The sequence below is a fragment of the Haliotis asinina genome, chromosome 11, assembly GCF_037392515.1.
Source record: "Haliotis asinina isolate JCU_RB_2024 chromosome 11, JCU_Hal_asi_v2, whole genome shotgun sequence".
Lineage (NCBI taxonomy): Eukaryota > Metazoa > Mollusca > Gastropoda > Lepetellida > Haliotidae > Haliotis > Haliotis asinina.
In genome coordinates, this window is record NC_090290.1 from 22,709,845 (window position 1) to 22,731,176 (window position 21,332).

At 38.6% G+C, this 21,332-nt stretch overlaps 2 protein-coding genes across 2 annotated transcripts in view; one reads left to right on the plus strand and one right to left on the minus strand.

Moving 5' to 3' along the window:
- Window positions 1–21,332, plus strand: part of LOC137256533 (RISC-loading complex subunit tarbp2-like) — a 582,560-nt gene that overhangs the window by 98,174 nt on the left and 463,054 nt on the right. The gene's annotated exons all lie outside the window — the stretch shown is intronic.
- Window positions 334–20,486, minus strand: LOC137255668 (enoyl-CoA hydratase EchA19-like). The gene is made up of 7 exons (XM_067793147.1): window positions 20,351–20,486; window positions 15,711–15,872; window positions 14,758–14,864; window positions 9,829–9,973; window positions 6,413–6,562; window positions 4,799–4,972; window positions 334–2,935 (listed from the first exon to the last, which is right to left on the minus strand). The coding sequence occupies exons 1-7, from the start codon at window positions 20,460–20,462 to the stop codon at window positions 2,865–2,867; spliced, it is 921 nt and encodes a 306-aa protein (XP_067649248.1). The 5' UTR covers window positions 20,463–20,486; the 3' UTR covers window positions 334–2,864.

A 21,332-nucleotide genomic window follows, 5' to 3' on the forward strand; every position in this document is an offset into this window, starting at 1 on the left:
TGAAAAACATGTTGTGCATTTGTTTCACCAGTGCAGGAAAATCAATTTTAGCAGAGGGCAGCCCAGGCTTGGTTGACACTTGTCATGGTTTCCGGTGCGTAGATCAGTGCTCATAGTGTTGATCACTGGATTGTCTGGTTATTTAAAGACTGCTGCCGAAAGATTGCTGGTTAAACAACAATCTGCACAGTGGGAATGTCCCTGCTGAAGTAAGACTGGGATAGACTGTCCTCACTGACTCCCATTCAGTGACAAGAATACAATGTGGAATCATTGTACCCTTCCACAATCCACACCTTAAACTTTTCTGTGTATCATGTAAATCCAACAAAATTTCATATGTTTACATTATTTTATTTAGTGTAAATCTTATTGACAATTCAATACCAACAAACACAAACAAGGACAATATGTATGTACTGTATTACAAACCAAACAATCATACAAAATTATATATTTTGGGAAGGTCAGTGAAAAAACATATAGTAATTCAGTCATATCCATTTCATGAACAATGGGAGGTGGTGTGGTAGCCCAGTGGTTAAGTGCACACCAAAGACCCAGTTTTGATTCCCCACTTGTGTGCAATGTTTGAATCCTGTTTCTAGTATCCAGTGCGGGAAATAGTTTCAAATTTTGCTAAGCAGTCGGAACAGCTTTGCCTGAAAGTTACTAACCCACAAAATAATTCATTGGCCCCAAATTTGAATGTAGAAACGAAGCAAAACACACTGGTAATATAACATAAAAACAAATGACCTCAAGGAAATTGTGCTGATTTACTGGCCCGACTGGATTTTTGCTAGCCATGAGCTAGTGAACCAGTGCCTATTTCGCACACTGCTAGTACCCCAGGTGACATGGCTGGAAAATAGCGGGGTATAACCCAACACACTCCCTCGTAGACTAGTGATGATTTGATGTAAGCACATGGAAGCTCGAGAATACACTGGAATACAATTTTGAAAGGTAAATACTAAACTCACATCACAATGAAGTCTTGGAACAATATTAGAAAGTGAGAATTTATGAATGTCGCAGTCTGTAATATGAGGAACACGACATTTCAGAGAATATCCTCACTTCTCCATCAGGTGAATGGTGGTGAGATTGTACTCCTAAGCATTGTGTTACTCAAAATACAAAGGTTGACATCCATAAATTCTCACATTTTTGACATACTAATCCAAAGTACCAGCAAAGGCAACATCAGGCATGTTTCATGTGCAGTGGAACCAATATAGAGATGAGCATATTACATTGGGGTACCATCCCAACTGCGGATACACCTTTTGGAGAATGAAAGGGTGCACTCTTCATTTTCCCAGGAGATTCAATGGTCATATAATAACCTTTCTGGACAAAAGGAGGGGTGCACACCCCTGTACCCCACTCTGGATCTGCCCATGTATCCAAACCCGTAACATCCAAACACCCCTTCCAATGATGACATTATTGGCGTTATGAAATTGGAGCTAAATCTCTCTTCCGTGACCATATCCTCCTTAGAATATGTAAATGCATTACATCATCTTGCTACTTATTACATTTGTATATTGGTGTTATGGTAGCGATAAAGAGGTTGCTGAAGGCAGTCTTCATGGTCCATCTTTGTATCGTAACCCATACCAACACCCACAATAAAGTGGGTACAAACTAGGTCAACTGGTATCCCAGATGAAACTGCACAGTTCTGCTAGGTCCCATCAAATGTTTATCTGATATATTTCCATGGCTAAATAATAAGCTATCCAGCTCTAAGCCTATGCACTTGCATAATCTTGCACTCTATACTAAAATTGATGTGCACGCTGATATGACTCATGATATGACTCGAGAATACTGACACTGGATGCTGAGATAAATTATATTAGAGCTGGATAAAGAGAGAGGACAGTTGTTCCACTCATATCAGCCCCTGAGCTGAAGCCTATATGCCCCATATCAGACTGAGGGCTGAAGATCAGAATGCTGCTATGGGCTGAGGGTTGATAAGAAAGCTGTGGTATAATAAGCTCTAACTACCACCTGCAGGCATACAATGATCGAGTGTTATTACTCTGACATTTTCACACCTAAATTTTAGTCTTTTTAGAGTGATCTGTTCTGTTGAAAGAGAATGAATAAATATTTCGTCACACTGCATCATGGCAAATTGGTACAGTCTTTATTTATATATTCAGTATACATTGTCTTGTTGCATCTCGTGTTGTATCTGAAGAACTGGCATTTCAGTCATGTTTCTTTCCCAAAATAAAAAATGAATAATCTACAGGATATTGAACTCAGAACACAGTATTCCAGATTGCCACAGTCTGACTGTCCTGAAGTTCTGGACTGTGCTCCTTGCATGTACACTAGCATAGGCGGATCCAGACGTGGGGTGTAGGGGGTGTGTATCCAACTCTTGTTCTGAAAATTTTTAAATGACTCATGGAAATGAATGAAAATGGTGTGAGCACCGCTCCTTTCTCAAGAATGTGAACCCCTCCCTTCTCAAAAAGCTGTATTGGCCCCCGAGTAGTTTAATTCTTTACACACAACAGACTGTAATTTCTGTAGTTCATTGTTTACTGAGGAGCAGTGGGGTAGCCTAGTAGGTAACTCGTAGGTCATTGCTCGTCATGCCAAATACCTGGAGTCCCCATGTGGGTACAATGTGTGAAGCCCATTTCTGGTGCTCTTTGCCTTGATATTACTGGAATACTGCTAAAGGTTGTCCAGCACTAAATTAACAGATGCGTTATCTGAATAGTCTATTCAATTGATTCGCATATATAAAACAATGTCTGCAGCCACAATGCGTTCACTAAACACAGATGGAACAGAAACAATTTTCAGTCCATTCACTTCTGCATTTCAAATCAAAGTTTGGATTTCTTGTCCAAACTGAAACTGCCATGTCTGCCCGTTCCCTCCACAAAGCTCTGTGCACCTGGAATCATGAAAACAGGGGCAGGTAATTTCACGGTTGGTGCTTAACAGGTTGATATACAGTAGGCTTCAAAGTGTTTTCTCTTCATACTGAAGGTACAATGTGTGAATCCCACTTCATGTATCCCATCCATGATATTGCTGGAATATGACCAAAAGCAGTGCAAACCAAGCTAACTCACTCACTCACTCAATGACTCCTGAATCTCCTGTGTAAATATACTGATGGATATATTGCTGTTTAGTCACTGAAGTGGTGGTTTTGTTCCAGTGAGCATGTCAATTGTTCTGACTCATATGACAATATAGCTTGTGCAATGTGTGCTCTTTTACTCTGCACATTTTTAAAATATCAGGCACAGAATTCAAGTAGAGAATCTGGCAATAAACAGTTGGAATCACCACTATGTTTCAGAAGAATTCAGAGAGGCTGGGAGATCATGGTGTACATAAACTTGTGAAATACCGATTATGAATTTCAGTGAGGTGAGGCGTGGTGAGGTCAGGCGATCTGTAAATAATGAAGTCTGGACCAGACAATCAAATGATCAAAAGAGTGAGTGAGTGAGTCTGGACCAGAAAATCCAATGATCCATAGCATGAGGGAGTGAGTGAGTTTAGTTTTATGCAACTGGGACACCATAACATGTGTTGAACAAGTCAGCAAGACTGACCACTCGATCCTGTTAGTCGCCTCGTATGACAAGCATGGGTTACTGTCAAGGTCAGTTCTAACCCGGAAGTTAGCAGGTCACTTGTATCTCATGAACAGCTTGATATGTCCACAAAAGCTGCCATAAATAAAACCTTCTTCAGGTTTCAGCTGCCAAAAGTGGTTAAGATCAGCTTTAACCCCAGTTGCAACTGAACTGCTTTAACCCCTAGTCAGCAAGACTGATTTTGTGAGTACATGTATATATGCAAGTCCTTAGACCATGAAGATAAAGGCCAAAGTTGAACATTTTTTTCTGAGAATTGTGACTTAAAATCAGTATTATTGTCATTTTGTTTAGAAAAGTCAAGGCTTTGAAGATCATCTATATTACACCTGAAGAGTTATAATTCCGTGCCTGTACCATGTCAGCCTGCTTGACTGAGGTTATACTGCTTTCTGTTACCCAAATGGTCAACGTATGGGTAGGTGCATACTAATCTCGTATGTCACACAAGTGCCGTATCATGTTGACCTGTGTCATAACAACTTGACCCGAGATTCTAATGATTTGACTGGATAACCCATGACCTCTCTATTATGTCATGTTGTGACGGAACTACATTTCCATTCATAACAAACATGTGAATTCATTTATTCTACAACTTTTATGCATTGTGGGAAGGTAAACATTGCGAAAGTTGTTGTGTCACTGTTTAATTGTCAGATGGACTGAGGCATTATATAGACTCATGAAGGTACGGGGCAGAATAGGCCTTCAGCAACCCAGGCTTGCCATTAAAGGTGACTGCTTGTCTGGATCGGTAGTCAGGCTCGCTGACTTGGTTGGCACATGTTCCCAGTTGCGCAGATCGATGCTCATGCTGTTGATCACTGGATTGTCTGGTCTAGACTCAATTATTTACAGACCATTGCCATATATCTGGGATATTGCTGAGTGCGGAAAAAAACTAAACTCACTCACTCACTGAGGCAGTATATATTTATTATATATGTATTAATGCATGTTATACATGGGTAATAAATAAAATACCCCGCTTGGTCTCATTACATATGAATCATACAAAACTCGTGACCTTCCCATGGTATCTGACCAAGCATAATTCGTATGTAATGAGACTGAGTGTAGTTTTCTATATATATCTATTCACTGATTGATTCTCTGACAGAAAAACCAAAACTATTGCTTACCCTTGACGGATTCCTTTGCGATGACTTTTATGCCATTCTCAAATTCAAACTGAAATGCATCGAGTGTATTTTTGGCATTGAAGGAGCTGTAATAAGCTGACTTCCGGTCAGTGAGCATGCATTCCTGGGGAAACGTGGCGATGTTCTTGGCCAGCTTGACTGCCTCCTCTACGGCTGGACAACAGAGTTACAGTATTTTCATGGTTCATTTACAGATGTGATGCAACAAACATTACACAAGGTCAGGGTTCCCCTTGACATGGAAAACCTGCGTATAGGATGCAGTGTAAAGTGAAAATACCCATTAAGAACAAACACTGCATCGCTTGTGATGAAATAAAATCACTAATCAAAACCACATACTTCAGTGCTATTGATAATAAATGTAACTAAATTCATTTCTGATTTCAAACTGATTAGAAACTATATGCAATAATTCTTTAGAATTCAGACTTAAAGGATAATAACCCCCCACCCCACAAAAAAAAAAAAAAAAAAAAAAAAAAAAAAAAAAAAAATTGTTTGTTAAATATGTATTATCTTTGTAATTTCTTGAACCCCAAATCTGTATTTTGACTCCCCCCTCCCCTAAACTGATGCTCAAATATAAATGTCTAAGGTCTCTTCAGGGCTATGTACTCAGACCAGGATCTGTGAAGATCCGGGTGACATTTTCTCTTCAGTACCCCGTGCTTGTCATAAGAGGTGAATAATGGAATCAGGTGGTCAGACTCAATGACTTGTTTGACACGTCATCGATGCTCATGCTCTTGAACACTGGATTGTCTGGTCTAAACTCAATAACACAGGCCAGACAAATATGGTGTTAACAGCAAGAGAAATAGCCAAAGAGTACTGTTTTGATGCATAGCAGCCATATTGAAAATTACATTAAAACCTTTTGAACAAATTTAGGTGTAATCATTAATGTGAAAAAGCTTTGAGACTCATTCCTCCAGTTGTCTCCATGGAGAAGATAGACTGACACTTAGTTCCAGAAAACATTTATTTTATTTGGAAATCAAAATTGAAACCTCTTACTCTCTTCCAATGCAGTCCATTCATTTCTTTGTCTAATAGTATATTCAGCAACAACATTCCATCTATATGTTGACAGTCTGTAAATAATCATCTAGCTCATGTCTGGACCAGACAAACAAGTGATTGAAATCATGAGCATCAATCTTCATGATTGGGATACAATGACCCATGACAACCAAATCAGCAAGTCTGACCACCTGATCCTTATAACAAGCCTGGGCTGCTGGTGACCAATTCTAACCTAGATGTTCATGGTTAAAAGTAAATATATCTGACATGAAAATCCATGCATGGAAAATAAAATTCCAAAGAAGCCTATAACAAATCTCAACTTCATAGTTGAGAAAATTTGGTCTTGCCCAATAACTGTACACTTGACTTGTTCATTTTTTCTCTTTGAACTGGATCATTCATGATCTAAATTTGAGTTATCTATTGCATTAAAATATCCATTACTAATTTTCCCGAGGAAGAGCTGTAGTGTCTTAAATAACAAACTGAATGTTGAAATACATTTTCATGTCCTGAGATTTTGTTTGTTCTGACACAGATCATCTCAGTGACATCGTGTACCTGTGCCAGCTGCGACAACTCTGTTGGCCAGTCCATATTCCTTGGCTTCTGCTGCAGTCACTGCCCGCCCAGTCAGGATGAGGTCAAGGGCACGTGATAACCCAATGAGTTTGGGCAGGCGAACTGTTCCTCCGTCAATGAGTGGCACACCTTGAGAGTACATGCAGAAGATACACCTTGAATATACATACACAAGATATACTTTGAATATACATACAGAGAATACACTTTGAATATACACACAAAATACACTTTGAATACATACACACAAGATACACCTGGAAAATACACACACAAGATACACCTAGAAAATACACACACAAGATACACCTTGGATGTATACACACAAGATACATCTTGAATATGCACACACAAGATACACAGGAGATCTACACATAATTACATTCGATAAATAAATAACATCATTTTGAAAGTGGTCGAATGTAAATCATTAAATGTCATATTTGGGATTCAAACCCACACCTTCAGAGTCAGGCACCTTATCACCAGCATGCAAAGTCAGCCATCTAGCCCACTCAGCTGCTGAGCTTTCCCGGATTGGATTGTGGCATTGTGTATCCATGACTTTTGGATGTTGGATCTGTGCAAATTTACACTTATAGTCTGTTTGCTGTGAAAACATACTGATGAATTTCTCTTTAAACAAAAAGGTAAATGAAATAAAGCAAAGTAAAGATTGTGTATGCTCCTAATTTTATCTTGTCAACTGAAAATTTAAATCTCAGAATTTTATTCAAATTAGGATAAAACTTGTTGATCACACAAACACAATGATCATAGTTTCAAATCGCTATTATTGGTTTGTATTACAATGTGGTATGCACATTAAAAGAAACACCAAAACAAGGAGGGTTAATCTAAGGTAACGCTTAGCATGTACTACACATGCATTTGTTTCACTGTTCCAACTACTGCAGTTACCCCAGTTCCAACTACTGCAGTTACCCCGGTTCCAACTTCTGTGGTTAACCAATATAAATCGGTTGAAACTATGATCGTATGAAAGAACTTTTATCCTAAGGTGGATAAAATTCAAAGATTTAAATTTTCAGTTGGCATGGTACAGTTATGAAATTCGCTATCCTAATTTCACTTTACTTGATTTACCTTTTTGTGTAAAGTGAAATTCATCAGTACGTTTTCACCGCAAACAGACTATGGCAGAGGGGTGGATGAAGTCTGTGGTCCAGACTACCAGCTGTCCGACTTCCATCTTGTAAGAGTTGCGGTGGCTGAGTGGGTTAGGCAGCTGACCTAGTCATATTCGTTAATTAAACTTACATTCGGGTATTGTGATAGAAATAGCAGTAGTCTGCATTTTTGGCACTAGGCACATTGCCTTATCACGGTGCAACATACATCACTATCTGCTGTCACAGGACACTATTACACTTTACAAAACTCTTTCAACTCCTTGGGGTGCAATGAACTAAACACTCACATTGCCAGCACATCCTCATAGCTACCCACTTTACTGCTGGGTGAACAGAGACAATGTGGATTCAAGTGTACTGAACAACAAAAGAAATGCAAGTTTCGAAAAATGAAATCTCATTAAAGTAAGTGTTCATGTATACATGTATGTCTTTGATTTAAGAACTTGGCAAAAACCACCATCCAAAGAAACCTGATTTGCGTTTCCTTTGCTGTTCAGCATATCCTATCCAAGGGTAGTACACAGACATTCACTGCTTTATGGCACCCCCACCACTTTTGAAATAAATTCACTTTAAAGCTTTATTCATTACCACACTGCCTAATATCCACTTTTAAAATATACACACACACCTTATTTTTCTGCCTGATTGAGACAAGTCATACATGCTAAACGGCCCTTAAATGATTGTCTTACTGAAGTATGTATCGACTAAGGACCTAACAACACATTGGGCAAAACTACGCTTAATAAGTTAGAGCAGTTTTGTTAAAGCAAACCATCCTACTTCATGCACATTAATATTTAATATGAGGCATGCTGGTGCGTATCACAATACGCAGATCAATAATCGCAGTTAGTAACAGATCAATTGATTGTGTTTGTAAACCCCACCACAAACTTCATGTAGTCAATAATGGGACGTTGTCTGCATGAAACAGACACTGATTAATACCTGACCAGGCGCATAGCAAGCCAGGTTTCTGGCTTTTAGGTAGCAAAGCTGTATATTAAGATGGTACTGAGGGTTTGCCCAATCTTTTTCGAAACAATCACGTGTAAGCTAGGGCATTTACTTTACAATGGTAGCTACACTCCTGACGACCAAGATAGTCAAGAACACTTCCTGTTGAAACTCAGGATTATGTTGGTTACATTAAGTTTTCCCGCCATTTAGCTGGCATTTTGCTGAGTGTGACATACAACTTAACTCACTCACATTGAGATTTACAAGTCAGGAATCTGCGTGAGTTGTTTTTGGATTGATTTAAGAAACTTAAGAATAATAACATTCTTTCTAAAGTTTCAGTTGATGTTCAATTTCTTATTCATATAAGTTAGTCTCCCACTGATGCAAGTGATACTGACTGACTGAATGATTAATCAATTAAATTGCACAATTTATCATTTCATTAACAAAAATTAGTTTTTTTTTACTGAAATATTATACACATTACATTTCATCTTGATGCCCCTGAGGTATCCAAGGTGCCCAGATGACTTCACTTGACACTTAAAAATAAGTGCATTCATGAGGGTCAAAAGTCACAGCTATGTACATAACCACAACATACCAAAATCATGCAATAAGTCTAACATAACACTAAAAACATAAAAATGTGTAATGATAGAGAACTATCAATATCATATCTTTGGATAATTGAAAAACTGTTGTGTTATGAGATTACAGGGTCAGAAGACTACAGTGTTAGGAGATTATAGTGTTAGGAGACTACAGTGTTATTAGATTACAGTGACGGGAGATTACAGTGTTAGGAGACTACAGTGTTAAGAGATTACAGCATTAGGAAATTACAGTGTTAAGAGATTATAGTGTTAGGAGACTACAGTGTTAGGAGATTACAGTGTTAGGAGATTACAGTGATAGGAGATTACACTGTTAGGAGATTACAGTGATAGGAGACTACAGAGATAGATTACACTGTTAGCAGATTACAGTGATAGGAGACTGCAGAGATAGAAGACTACAGTGTTAGGAGACTCTACAACTTTGATCATCCATTAACTCTTTCAGCTTTGTAGTCTCATTGTTCCTTCAAGACTCGTACAAAGAGTTCACGGGTGCTAAAACATTCTGCAAAAGGTAAAATCCTTCAGCGGTCTTCAACCCATCTTACCATCATGACAACCTTACAATATGATAACAATCTAATAAACAGAGTTAATCTGGCTTCCAGTCACATATCGATCATGGGTATGAGTGTCAGGTATAGTTTACCAAATCGCCTACAGAAGACCCCCATCACTGCTGTTTCATCAACTACTCGGAGATCACACAAGCAGGCCAGTTCTAAACCTCCTGCGACAGCGTACCCTTCTACAGCTGCGATCACTGGTTTGCTGGGAAACATCCGAGACGGACCCTGAAAATAAATATGAACAGAAATGATTGTCAAAGTGCTCAAACATGCTCTCCTTATTTAATTTAAGTCCAGGCCCCGACCAGTTTTATTTCTCATTTTACAGATCCACCATTCGTATATTGCAAAGATTAAGAAAACAAATAAAAATTACTTTTCATTGCTCAAAAAATAAATTTGTAATCGTTTTATTGGCCAAACATATAAACTTACAAGAAAATGTTTTCAAGATTGTTTTTGCCCCATACACGCTTCATGAACTGCCTAAAGTGAAACACTTAGTATCCAAAAGGAATATTACTTTGAGCAGTGATTTTCATTTTAATTATTTTTTTTCATCCTGCCTATAGGTTTTCTGGGGATAAGAATCCGTTAAACAAGAAATAAAATTGGTCTTACCTAAAAGTCATTTAAAAAACTATTTTAGTTATCACACATCACATCGGATTGACTGCGATTAAATCTCAGGCGAGGCTGGTTTTAGACAATATCCCATTAATGAAGCCTGTAAAGAAGAGAGTATATTACGAGAACACAATGTTTCAAAGTATATCCTTACTTCATCAGATGAAACCCATAATTACAGGATTGGTGAAGACCAACACAGAAGCAAACTCATTGTAAATAAGAGTTTGAAACACATCAGACCCTGTCATGACTAAGGGATCTAACTCTGCACTGCCAACCATGTTCCTCATAACTGAATGAGTGGGTGACAGCACTTTTAGAAATATCCCAGCGATATCTTGGCAGGGGACACCAGGAACATTACATCCATTTGGGGAATCAAACCCTGTTGAGTGATCACTTTAACCACTAAGTTACCCTAATGCCCCTTGTGTAACTGCAAAACATTCCCTGGAACATGGTTGATACAGAGGACCAGTACTGTAGCTCACCTGTATAAATAGTTGTGTAGAGTAGCTGAGTGGTTATAGTGTTTGCCTGAGGACCTGAGTTCCATTCCCCACATAGTTACAATGTGTGAAACCAATTTATTGTTTCCCCTGACATGATACTGCTAAAAGTGGCCTAAAACCCATCTCTCTCACTAACTCACCACTGAATGAAGTGGAATGCTGTATACACCAAAAGTTGGATTTCCTTGGTGTCACAAAAAGACCCTAATATTCAGATTTGTTCATAATCTACTTGTCTTGGTTTTACTTAGTTTTGAAAACTGAACACACAATGATTTGTTGCAGTTTAATGCTTGTAACAAAATGAAGAGAGAGAGTTTTTCGGAAGCAGCTTTGTATTGGTACCAATTTTGCCGCAGTTTCTATCAATTTATGTTGGCGAGTAATAAATAGTATATTAAACTCGCTTCTGTGAAATACAATTTTTATTAAACTCATAAAAGATTTAGCATTCCAAAACATTCACTCGTGTGATAAAAGTGGTACTATATGGAAGGTCGTTTAGTATCTTCTGTGTCTACAACATTTGCCACAACTATGAAACACATGAATATGTGTACTGGCAAACTTGGGAAGATAATACCATCAGTCTGGGGTTTGAATCCACTTCAGCGACATGGCTGGCCCAGCTGTCAATAAATGTTTCGCACATGTCAGCATATTACCTCTATTTTCAACATTTGATGATTGGAGCTTTATTCATTAAGGAATAGCTGTAAAGAACAATGGTGTTCATCACATCAACCTCTTAATGTAACTCAAGGAAGAATTGCTGGTTGCTGTAACAGGTTTCTTTGATGTGGTTGTAATGGTTTGTTGTTCTGTGACAATATTGTCCATGTACAGGATTGGATTGAAGGTTGTGGAGCTTCAATCTTTCAAGTCTGTTATTCATCTTTTTAATCAGAGGTGGCTGGTTTGAGGTGCCAGAATTCCCTGTGCAGTTCATTCAATTAGACCAGAAACCTTTTATCATGGGTTTGAATCTTGTTCAGGCTGACCGCAGTTTTCACTACCAGATCCATACTTGTGTGTTAAATGTCTAACAGGCTGGCATAATGTGATACAGCTGAAATACAGTTGAAAGTGGGATTAAATCCATCTCTCACTCACTCATCCCCTCCCCTCCTCCCTCACTCATACACTCACCTACTGACTCACTCATCCATGCATCCATCCATCCACCCATCATCACATTCTTTATAAGCATGTTCATTCAGCTTACTGTACATGTCATTTTATTGTAGAAATATCACCCTGCATGCACTTAAACATAAGTAACAAAAAATTCTTTGACAAAATCAACCAACCCAAACAACATCTGGCTAAATATAAAATATTGAGCCATACAAATATGTTTTTATTTTGACTCACCCAGATATTATGTTGTCAAGACACTGTAAAGTACAGAATTGGTAGCCGAACTTTGGGATCAATTCTATCGCTGCTTATCAAAGTTACTATCCTGTGAACAAACACACAGAATATGGCTAACAAGACAAATATTTGCCTGGACACTGAGAACTCTCCCAGCACAGGCATGCCAAGTATTGATCCCTCAGATATCCATTATTTCCACCAATATGGCCCACCAGTGGTCAAGGCTGGTGTTTACACTAGACCTGATGACAAGTATGTCCACAATTGTTGTTATCAGCACAATTCAGTTTTATACTGGTTTGTCTAGTATTCGAACTGACCCCTTATCATAAACTGCAGCTTGACCCACATCAAACATTACTTTATACCCACTTATACATGATCTGTTTCATTGAGTGTGTGTGTGTGTGTGTGTGTGTGTGTGCATGCATGGGTGGGTGTATATGCATGGGTGGGTGTATATGGATGTGTATCTCCTCTTGACCATGCACTTTAAAAGGATAAATGCTGCCACCTGAACATACTTGATCCTTCTGTTTGTTTGAGTGTCTTTGCATCTCTTCATGACCCACTTCTATATGAATAATATTGGCCTCTGGACACACATGATCTACTTGTGCGAGTGTGTGTGCATCGGTGTATGCATTTGTCACTGCTTGACCCACTTTTACACACTTAAAAACATTTGCACCCAGACATACTTGATCTGTCTGTTGGTGAGTAGGTGTGTGTGTGTGTGTGTGCATGAATGGATGAATGAATGTATAGAAGTGTCGGCACATATCTGTGTCTGCTTGACCTTATCTTGATCTGTCTGTTTGTGTATGTGTGAATGAGAGTGTGTGCGTACTTGCACGTGTTCATCTGTGTCTCAGCGTGAACTGGTCCTGACTAATGCTGGTTTTATGCTGGTAGCTAACTAAGATAACAGAATTTAACATGGACACCCATATCACAAAAAGAAGGCTTACACTGAGCTGACCCTGCTTAATCCCAATACATAGTGTTTAACAGTTCCAGACACAGACCCCCCAGAGATTTGACTATTGATCCCACTGATTAGCATAAATGGAACAGTACATTTTCCTCCATAGGTGACAGGTATGCTATTTTCCTGACTTATAAGAATGTTTGCATTGAACTGAAGTTACTAAACTTTCAACAAGTTGTTTTCACAGTATACCTGGCAACCCTGGGAAAAATAGACTTCTTTATTCTGCACCAGGAAAGAACTCGATGAATGAATGGATGGATGGATGGATGGATGGATGGATGGAAATGTGATAGGTAAAATACAGTTTACTCAACGTGTTACTCAACACCGCAGTCAGTGATATTCCAGCTACATGGCGGTGGTCTGTAAATAATAGAGTCAGGAACAGAAATCCAGTAAATAATATCTAAATATTGATCCAATCAACTGGGATACAACAACATATGTCAACCATGTCAACAAGTTTGACCAACCATTGCCTCTTATAACATGCTTGTGGTGCTGAAGACCAGTTCTAACTCAGAGCTTCATAGGTGTAAAAACAGTGTCATATAAGTACAGTATGGGAGATCTGACTGAAACACATATTTGCAATTCTATATAAATCAGTCCCTCAATGTGTACATTACAAATCAGACATCTGCTGATATTTAGCACACAGCTGGGGCAGTGGGGTGGCCTGGTGGCAAAAGCATTTGCTTGTCATGCGGAAAACCCGGGTTTGGATCAAAATACCTTCTACACAAGATTCACATAGGCCTACACGACAAGTCATGACTTCATCTGCAGTCATAGGGTAGCCTAGTGGTTAAAGTGTTTGCATGTCCTGCCCAAAAAACCCAGTTAATTTCTATTCCCCACATGGGTACAATATGTGTACATTTCTGGTATCCCCCATGGTGATACTGCTGGAATATTGCTAAAAGTGACGTAAAACTAAACTCACTCACACACTAGCACACAGGTGCATTATGGGATAACCACAACAGCATATTTGTCACATGTTTGAAAGTAGGTTCCAAATGCCTAACTGATAGTTAGCTGAGTTTTATACTGCTTGTAACCATATTCAAGCTATATGAAGGCAAGGCACACCAGAAATATCTTTCACTCATTGCATCCATATGGGGAATCAAACCCAGGTCTGTGGTGTAATCAGTGAACACATTAACTTCTAGGCTATGCAACCCATTGTGATGGTTGTATCTGTTAGGGAGTTGAAATGGTTAACAGAAGTGATTCATGATTCATGTGGAAAACATGTTCTAACGTGTAACAGAAACTGGTAAAATCAATGATATTCCCAGTTTGTCTCTTTCCATTTTGTCAATGTTGAGCTGTATTGATGTATTGATTGATACAGTGGTTGATTCTCTGATGCTTGTGTAAAGATAATATTAGCCATGCATAACGTGTCTCATCAATCGACCACCTTTGTCATCTGTACTCAATAACTGAACTATATGTGTTTGTATCATCACTACAAGACTTACCAATGGGCCTGCTATATCCTGCACTGGCTCTTTTACCAACTGGCTGCTTGACAATGTGTCCATCTTTGAAAGTGAACTCAGGTTAAAACCAGCACAAAACACACCACCTCAAAATGGACAAAAAAAGAACAAGTTCAGCATTTAAATGGAAAGCTACACATTAGACAAAATTTTCAACCAAAATACTTTTTTAATGATTATTAATTGAATAAGGAAGCATACTTTTATTAGATGTAATTGGTTTGACTAAGACATTAACAAGTATTGCTTCCAGTTCCATTAAAATCATATTTAAAGACTGAAAATTTTCATAGTTCTGACTGTACCATCACTACAAGACTGTACCTTGCATTGCTTACTGGTAACTTGTAAGCTTCAAACACAAAGCTTGTTGTTCTTGTTTATCGATCTTTGTTTGATTTTAGGTTTGAAAAGTAGGCATGGCTGTATGTGTTTAGTATCACAGTTCACTCTGCAGAGTTATATCCCTTAGCTCTGCAAGGATTTGCTGATTGTGTGTACACTTTATATCCATTGGTATACATCAATGACATGTGCTTATATTTCGATCCTGTTATTATTGACCTATTATTCAAAGAAGTATTAAACCCCAAACATAATCTTGATTGTAGGATACACACAAAGATTCATGTCACATGATACATTTCTGCTGAATCGTCATGGTAACATGAAGATTTGGGTTAGAATTGGTCTTCAGCAACCCATGCCTGTTGCAAGAGGCGACTTACGGGATCGGGAGGTTAGACTCGGTGACTTGGTTGACACATGTCATAGTATCCCATTAGTGTGGTTGATGTTCATGATCACTGGATCGTCTGGTCCAGACTCAATTATTCACTGACTGCTGCCATTTAATTGGAATATCAAGTTTGTTTGTTTTCATAGTTGGAATATTGCTTTTACACAACAAACAAACAAACTATACGACTCACCTTCTCCATACAACACAGCCACCTTGGCAGCATCCTCCTTCTCAAACTGCTGGAATGCTTTCAGAAGTTCTTTAGCTACAGCTGGGCTCACAGCGTTCCGTTTGCCAGGAGAATTGAGGCCGATCATGAACACATCACCTCGTTTCTCAGTTTTAACCAGGTCTGTAAATATAAAGCCTCTAGTTAACAAACAGACAAAACAAAAATAAACCAGAAATGTCTTGAAGACTCATCCCCATGAGCCTCTAAAGACGGATTCATCCTTGCAGGACATTGTTACTCGACATCAAACCAAAATCAGTTGTTTTACAAACACTTTTTGTAGGGAGCATTTTAAGTGCAGACTGAATTTTCTGACAACTGTGATTGGATGATTTTGCGTCACATGTTTGTGTTATATATTTCATGCACATCCATCAAGTATTATGACCTTGTTTTTCCAATATTAAGTGTTCATTTCTTGAACACAATGACTTGAGTGCAACCAAAGATATTGTCGAGCGGTTGACATTTTGTACAGATCTGTGGCTGGTCTGCTTAGCTTATTGTACGTTTGTTTCTACTGATGATTTAACATCAGAGTTCACATATGTACATGAAATACCTGCACAAGGCATAGTTCCTTAAGAAATTTACATAATGTTACAATAGAAGTCAATGGGAAAATATTTGGTTTTGTGTGACCTAAAGAGGTATATATATTATTGTAAACCAAAATTTACTGTGTTCTGTAATCTGATTGGTTGAAAAACGTGATTAAATGGTATTAGATTCCCGGAAACTGAAAGACCATTCACCGCGTATTGACACGTAAACAATTGTTTTGTTGTGCCATCAACAGTGGTGACGTCATTCAAATCATATTGTGACGTAAAGTTAGAATGACGTCACAAATGAGCAACTCCAGATGCTACCATGAGAACCAGCTGAAACGGCCAGCTGATGACACTTCACTGCTGTGTCCGTATTCGATGTAAACGAGTGCAGACACTAAAACCCCTTTGGTTTACTTTTGTGTTTACAATGTCGATAAACATCATGTGTTGGCCAATTTCCAGGTGTTATTGAGTATTTGAAGCACGGGAATATTTCATTTGAAACCTCCGGCTGACACCGTTGGTTCCAAATGCATTCCCGTGCTTCAAATACTCAATAACACCCGGAAATTGGCCAACACATGATGTTTATCTCCTAAATACAGTTATATTTCTAAGAAAAGACAGGTACAAACTATCATGATACCAGTTAAGTATCAAGGATTCCAAAGGAACTACTCTTGGCAGAAGAAACAAAAAATGACAACATTTTTATATCACTCTGAATTTCCTACATTCAAGGGTAATCACTAAGAAGACCATATTAAAAATTATCATTATAACGGTTTATATGGTCACTAAAGTTTTCAATGCAAAAATGAAAATTCAGCATTAAGCCTCTTCCTGTCTTTCATCCTGTTGTTGAAATGAAAGTCACCTCTGTAAGGATTATGTGGTGTTATGCTCTTGATATTGATCACTAGATTATCTGGTACAGATATGATCACTGACAGATTGTCTTCCTACTACTGGAATGTTGCTTAGTGTGGCAAAAAAAATAAAAAAATAACAAAAAAAACCCCCATTTCTGCACAAACTACAATTGGGGGGATCTGTGCACCAATTCAAAAGGTTGAGGAAGGTCTTCACTTCTGAAGATTTTCAAATACAATCACTGTTTACAGTATACCTGGGAAACAGGAAAATCGATTATCAGCTAAAAACTTAACATTGTGTCATCGATTGGGGGGGTTCTGGGATTTACACGATTTACAGAATTGATCAATGTGAAATAAAATTGATGGAAATCCACAGATCAGGACAAATTGCCATAATTAAATTGTACCATTTTCCCTAATTTCCAGTGCTTTCTTGAAACATTTGTACAGATTAAAAATAATGGAACCTTGAAACGATCTGTCTTTAAATTGGTCCTTAGCAAACCATGCTTTGTAATGGCTCACTAGGTTTGTTGACGCAAGTAATTATGTCCCAGCTGAATGTATCGAAGCTGATGATCAATAAGTTGATTGTTTGGTTCTGACTCAATTATTTACAGACTGACATTATACAGAGGGAATAAGCTAAGGGTGACATTTGTGAACAAACAGTTCATTTCAACAGGGGATAATAAGCTAACAGTCTCATTAGTAAAACATGTTTGCTGTGTTGTAAAAATGTCCTTCCAGACACAGAGAGTTGCAATAAGTGATTTGCACAAAGCATAAATGCCAGGCAGGACAATACAGATGGTAATTTTACCAGGTAAAGTGAGAAATGACATGTTGATTTCTTTGTCATTTTAACTGGGAGACAATGGAATTATGTGGGCAAGCGCAGTGTCTGGAATGAAATGAATTGCCAGGTTGTCATTAGGATCCATCCACAGGCTGTAAAAGCTGCAGGGGCAATGGGGTAGACAGTGGTTAAAGTATTCAGGTTCCATTCACCATACAGGAACAATGTGTAAAACCCATTTCTGGAATAAAACTCAGTCAGTCAGTCACTCACTCATTTAAAAGCTGAAGAAACTCATTTTGAAAAGAAAATCTGCAGCTCACTTTAACAAATATTTTGATATTTAAATATACTTCAGTCCGAAAGGAAATACATAAATTTGAAAACCGGGCATAGGAACAGGTGCTTATTTGAAACAATGGATAAAGGACAAATGATAAATGATAAATAGTGCAGTGAGAATGATGAATAATAAAATATTTATTTTGGCCATGCATCTATTTTCTGCGTGCCCACGCATTCATGACCTAGAGGACAACTGGCTCATTTGAATGCTGTTGAGTGTGGTGTGGTGTGGTGTGGTGTGGTGTGGTGATGTGTGGTGGTGTGTGGTGGCGTGTGGTGCGATGTGTGATGTGCTGTGGCATGGTGTGTGGTGTGGTGTGGTAGTGTGTGGTGAGGTGTGGTGTGGTGTGGTTTGGTGTGGTGTGGTGTGGTGTAGTGTGGTATGGTGTGTGGTGTGGTGTGGTGTGGTGTGGTGTGGTGTGGTGTGGTGTGGTGTGGTGTGTGGTGTGGTGTGTGGTGTGTGTGGTGGTGTGAGGTGGTGTGGTGTGGTGTGGTGTAGTTTGGTGTGTGGTGTGTGGTGTGGTATGGTGTGTGGTGGTGTGAGGTGTGTAGTGGTGTGGTGTGTAGTGGTGTGGTGTGTAGTGGTGTGGTGTGGTGACTTTTCATTTGTCTTGAACTGTTGGACTGTAACTGTCAGCAAAATATGATACAGTCCTAAATCTGACCCCATAATAAATGTACTGGCTAGTGACCAATAATTGCCTCGTACCAATTATCGCCAACACCTGGCTGTAGAGCTTGCGCAGACAGTTTTACTTGTACTTCGATAGCATTTCACATATCGACACATCCAAAAACAGATATGTTACAAGAGCTAAAATTACTATGAGTATTTTACATTACAAATATGAATCCCTCGGAAGACGAGACCCTTTCACATCATGGTATGTCATGTGACCATTAGTGTGTTGACATGAAATTTCATAAATGATGAGAATTGAATGAAAATCATCCAGGCTGAGTTGTGAATCTATGACTTGACAATGCAGTCCTTAAAAACTGCAGATTTTAATTTGTCTGAACATACCCATAATGCAAAAATTCAATCACTTAACTTAAAATTGACCCAAATTTCCCTCTCTGTTTTATGGACTCGAAATATACCATGCAGATGATACTGACAAAATTATTTTTTTGCTTTTCCCCCGAGAAAAAAACATTGTGAAAATTGCAAACTACAACTCGAAATGTCAATTTTCATAAGTTTAACCCTGCAATGACATCTCCATATTGCCATCAGCTTATATCAGCATCCATCAACATTCACAGTGAGTTTTAACAAATTCCAATTATGTAATTTCTTCAATATGTCAAGGTTTGAAACACAATAGTTTTATTGTCAAGTTTAGGTCAAATTAGGTGAATAACATAAAAAATTCAGAAATGGTGATAATTGGTCTTGTTAGTTGTTGGGGAAGCATAGTATACACTGCCACGCTTCCTGTTGACCGTGTTTCGCAGAAACACGATTGGCAACTGTAAACAAGCAGATAACAATGGTGAACAGCTGATCTATCATCAAGATAAATTTTATTTCATTCTGTTAAGTAATATTGGAGCAAATCGTTAAAAACTGCTTAAAAATGGCGATAACTGGTCGCTAGCCAGTGTGGTATCTCACAAAACTTCATCAAGTTCATTACGTTAATTGGTTATAAATAGCAGATTAAGTGCCATAAATATGAATTTGAACATGTCTGCTGTTGTTGTCATATTGTAAATTGGATTCCTAACTCTTTGATTCGTTTGAAGAACTGAGGTGTCATCATTAGTGAGAACAGCATATCAAGATTCAAATTATTGATCCACCGACATCCCTATTTGTCTGCGATTGTTAACTGAGCTCAAAAGACATGATGTGTACAGGACGAGAAATTTAAATATTCATGAACATTTTTCAGTTGTAATGGACAAATAAAGGTCAAAATATGGAGACAAAATGTCTCCAAAACAAAACCTTGGACCTGTGTTTCGTGTAACCTAAGAACTATTTTTCGGAATACACAGACAATATGACCTGACCTGAAGACACTGCTTCACTCGACATAAACTGTGTACGTTTTGGCGCGAACTTGTGTCGGCGAAGAACCGATAGCACGACACCCCGTGCAAAACCATGGTACCTCAGCGCCATTTTGAACAATTGTTTTTATAATATCACGTGATACCACGCAGTGTGCTGAGCAAGGGTTGAAGTGGTCGTAAAGGGTGTAGGACGAAACGGCATCTCAAGCAAAACGTCACCAGTTTCACCCGACGAATGCTCTAAAAAGACACCTCTCATTTATACTATAGATAACAAGATTTATGTCCCGTCTTAGTGCAAGAAGGGTCCCTCGTTCACCGAAGAACATGCCAATTTTCTACTACGGAAAAGCTTGTAATAAGCTTGTTGTGAAAATATCGTTTGTTATGAAAATGTTATTTCTTGTTTTACGGATTTGTCCAATCCTTGTTCATGTGATCATGAGTCAAAACAGCTTTAAAAATAAGGTTTACTCTTTACTAAAGGTTTACCCTGTTGCCACAAAAGACCATTTATGTAACACCATATATCAACCTGTATTAATTCTATCTCTTTCTTCACTTCTCTAAACGGGGCCGTGGGATAGCCAAGTGGTTCAAGCATTCGTCACGATGAAGACACGGCTTCGGTCACTGACATGCGTATGGATACAATCATTCGTGTCCAACTCGTGTTATTCCGGGACAAATAACGAGTTGTGTGTGTGTGTGTGTGTGTGTGTGTGTGTGTGTGTGTGTGTGTGTGTGTGTGTGTGTGTGTGTGTGTGTATGTATGTGTGTGTGTGCCCGTGTGCGTCTGTGTGCATCTGTGTGCGTGCGTGTTAGTTGTTGAACGTCACAGTCAACTATATTCTAGCTACATACCTGCGTCTGAACCAGACATCCTGGTGATCAACAGCATGAGCATGTCGATCTACGCAACTTGGATACGATGACATGTGTGAACCAAGTCAGCAAAGCCTGGTTGCTCAGTCAGTCG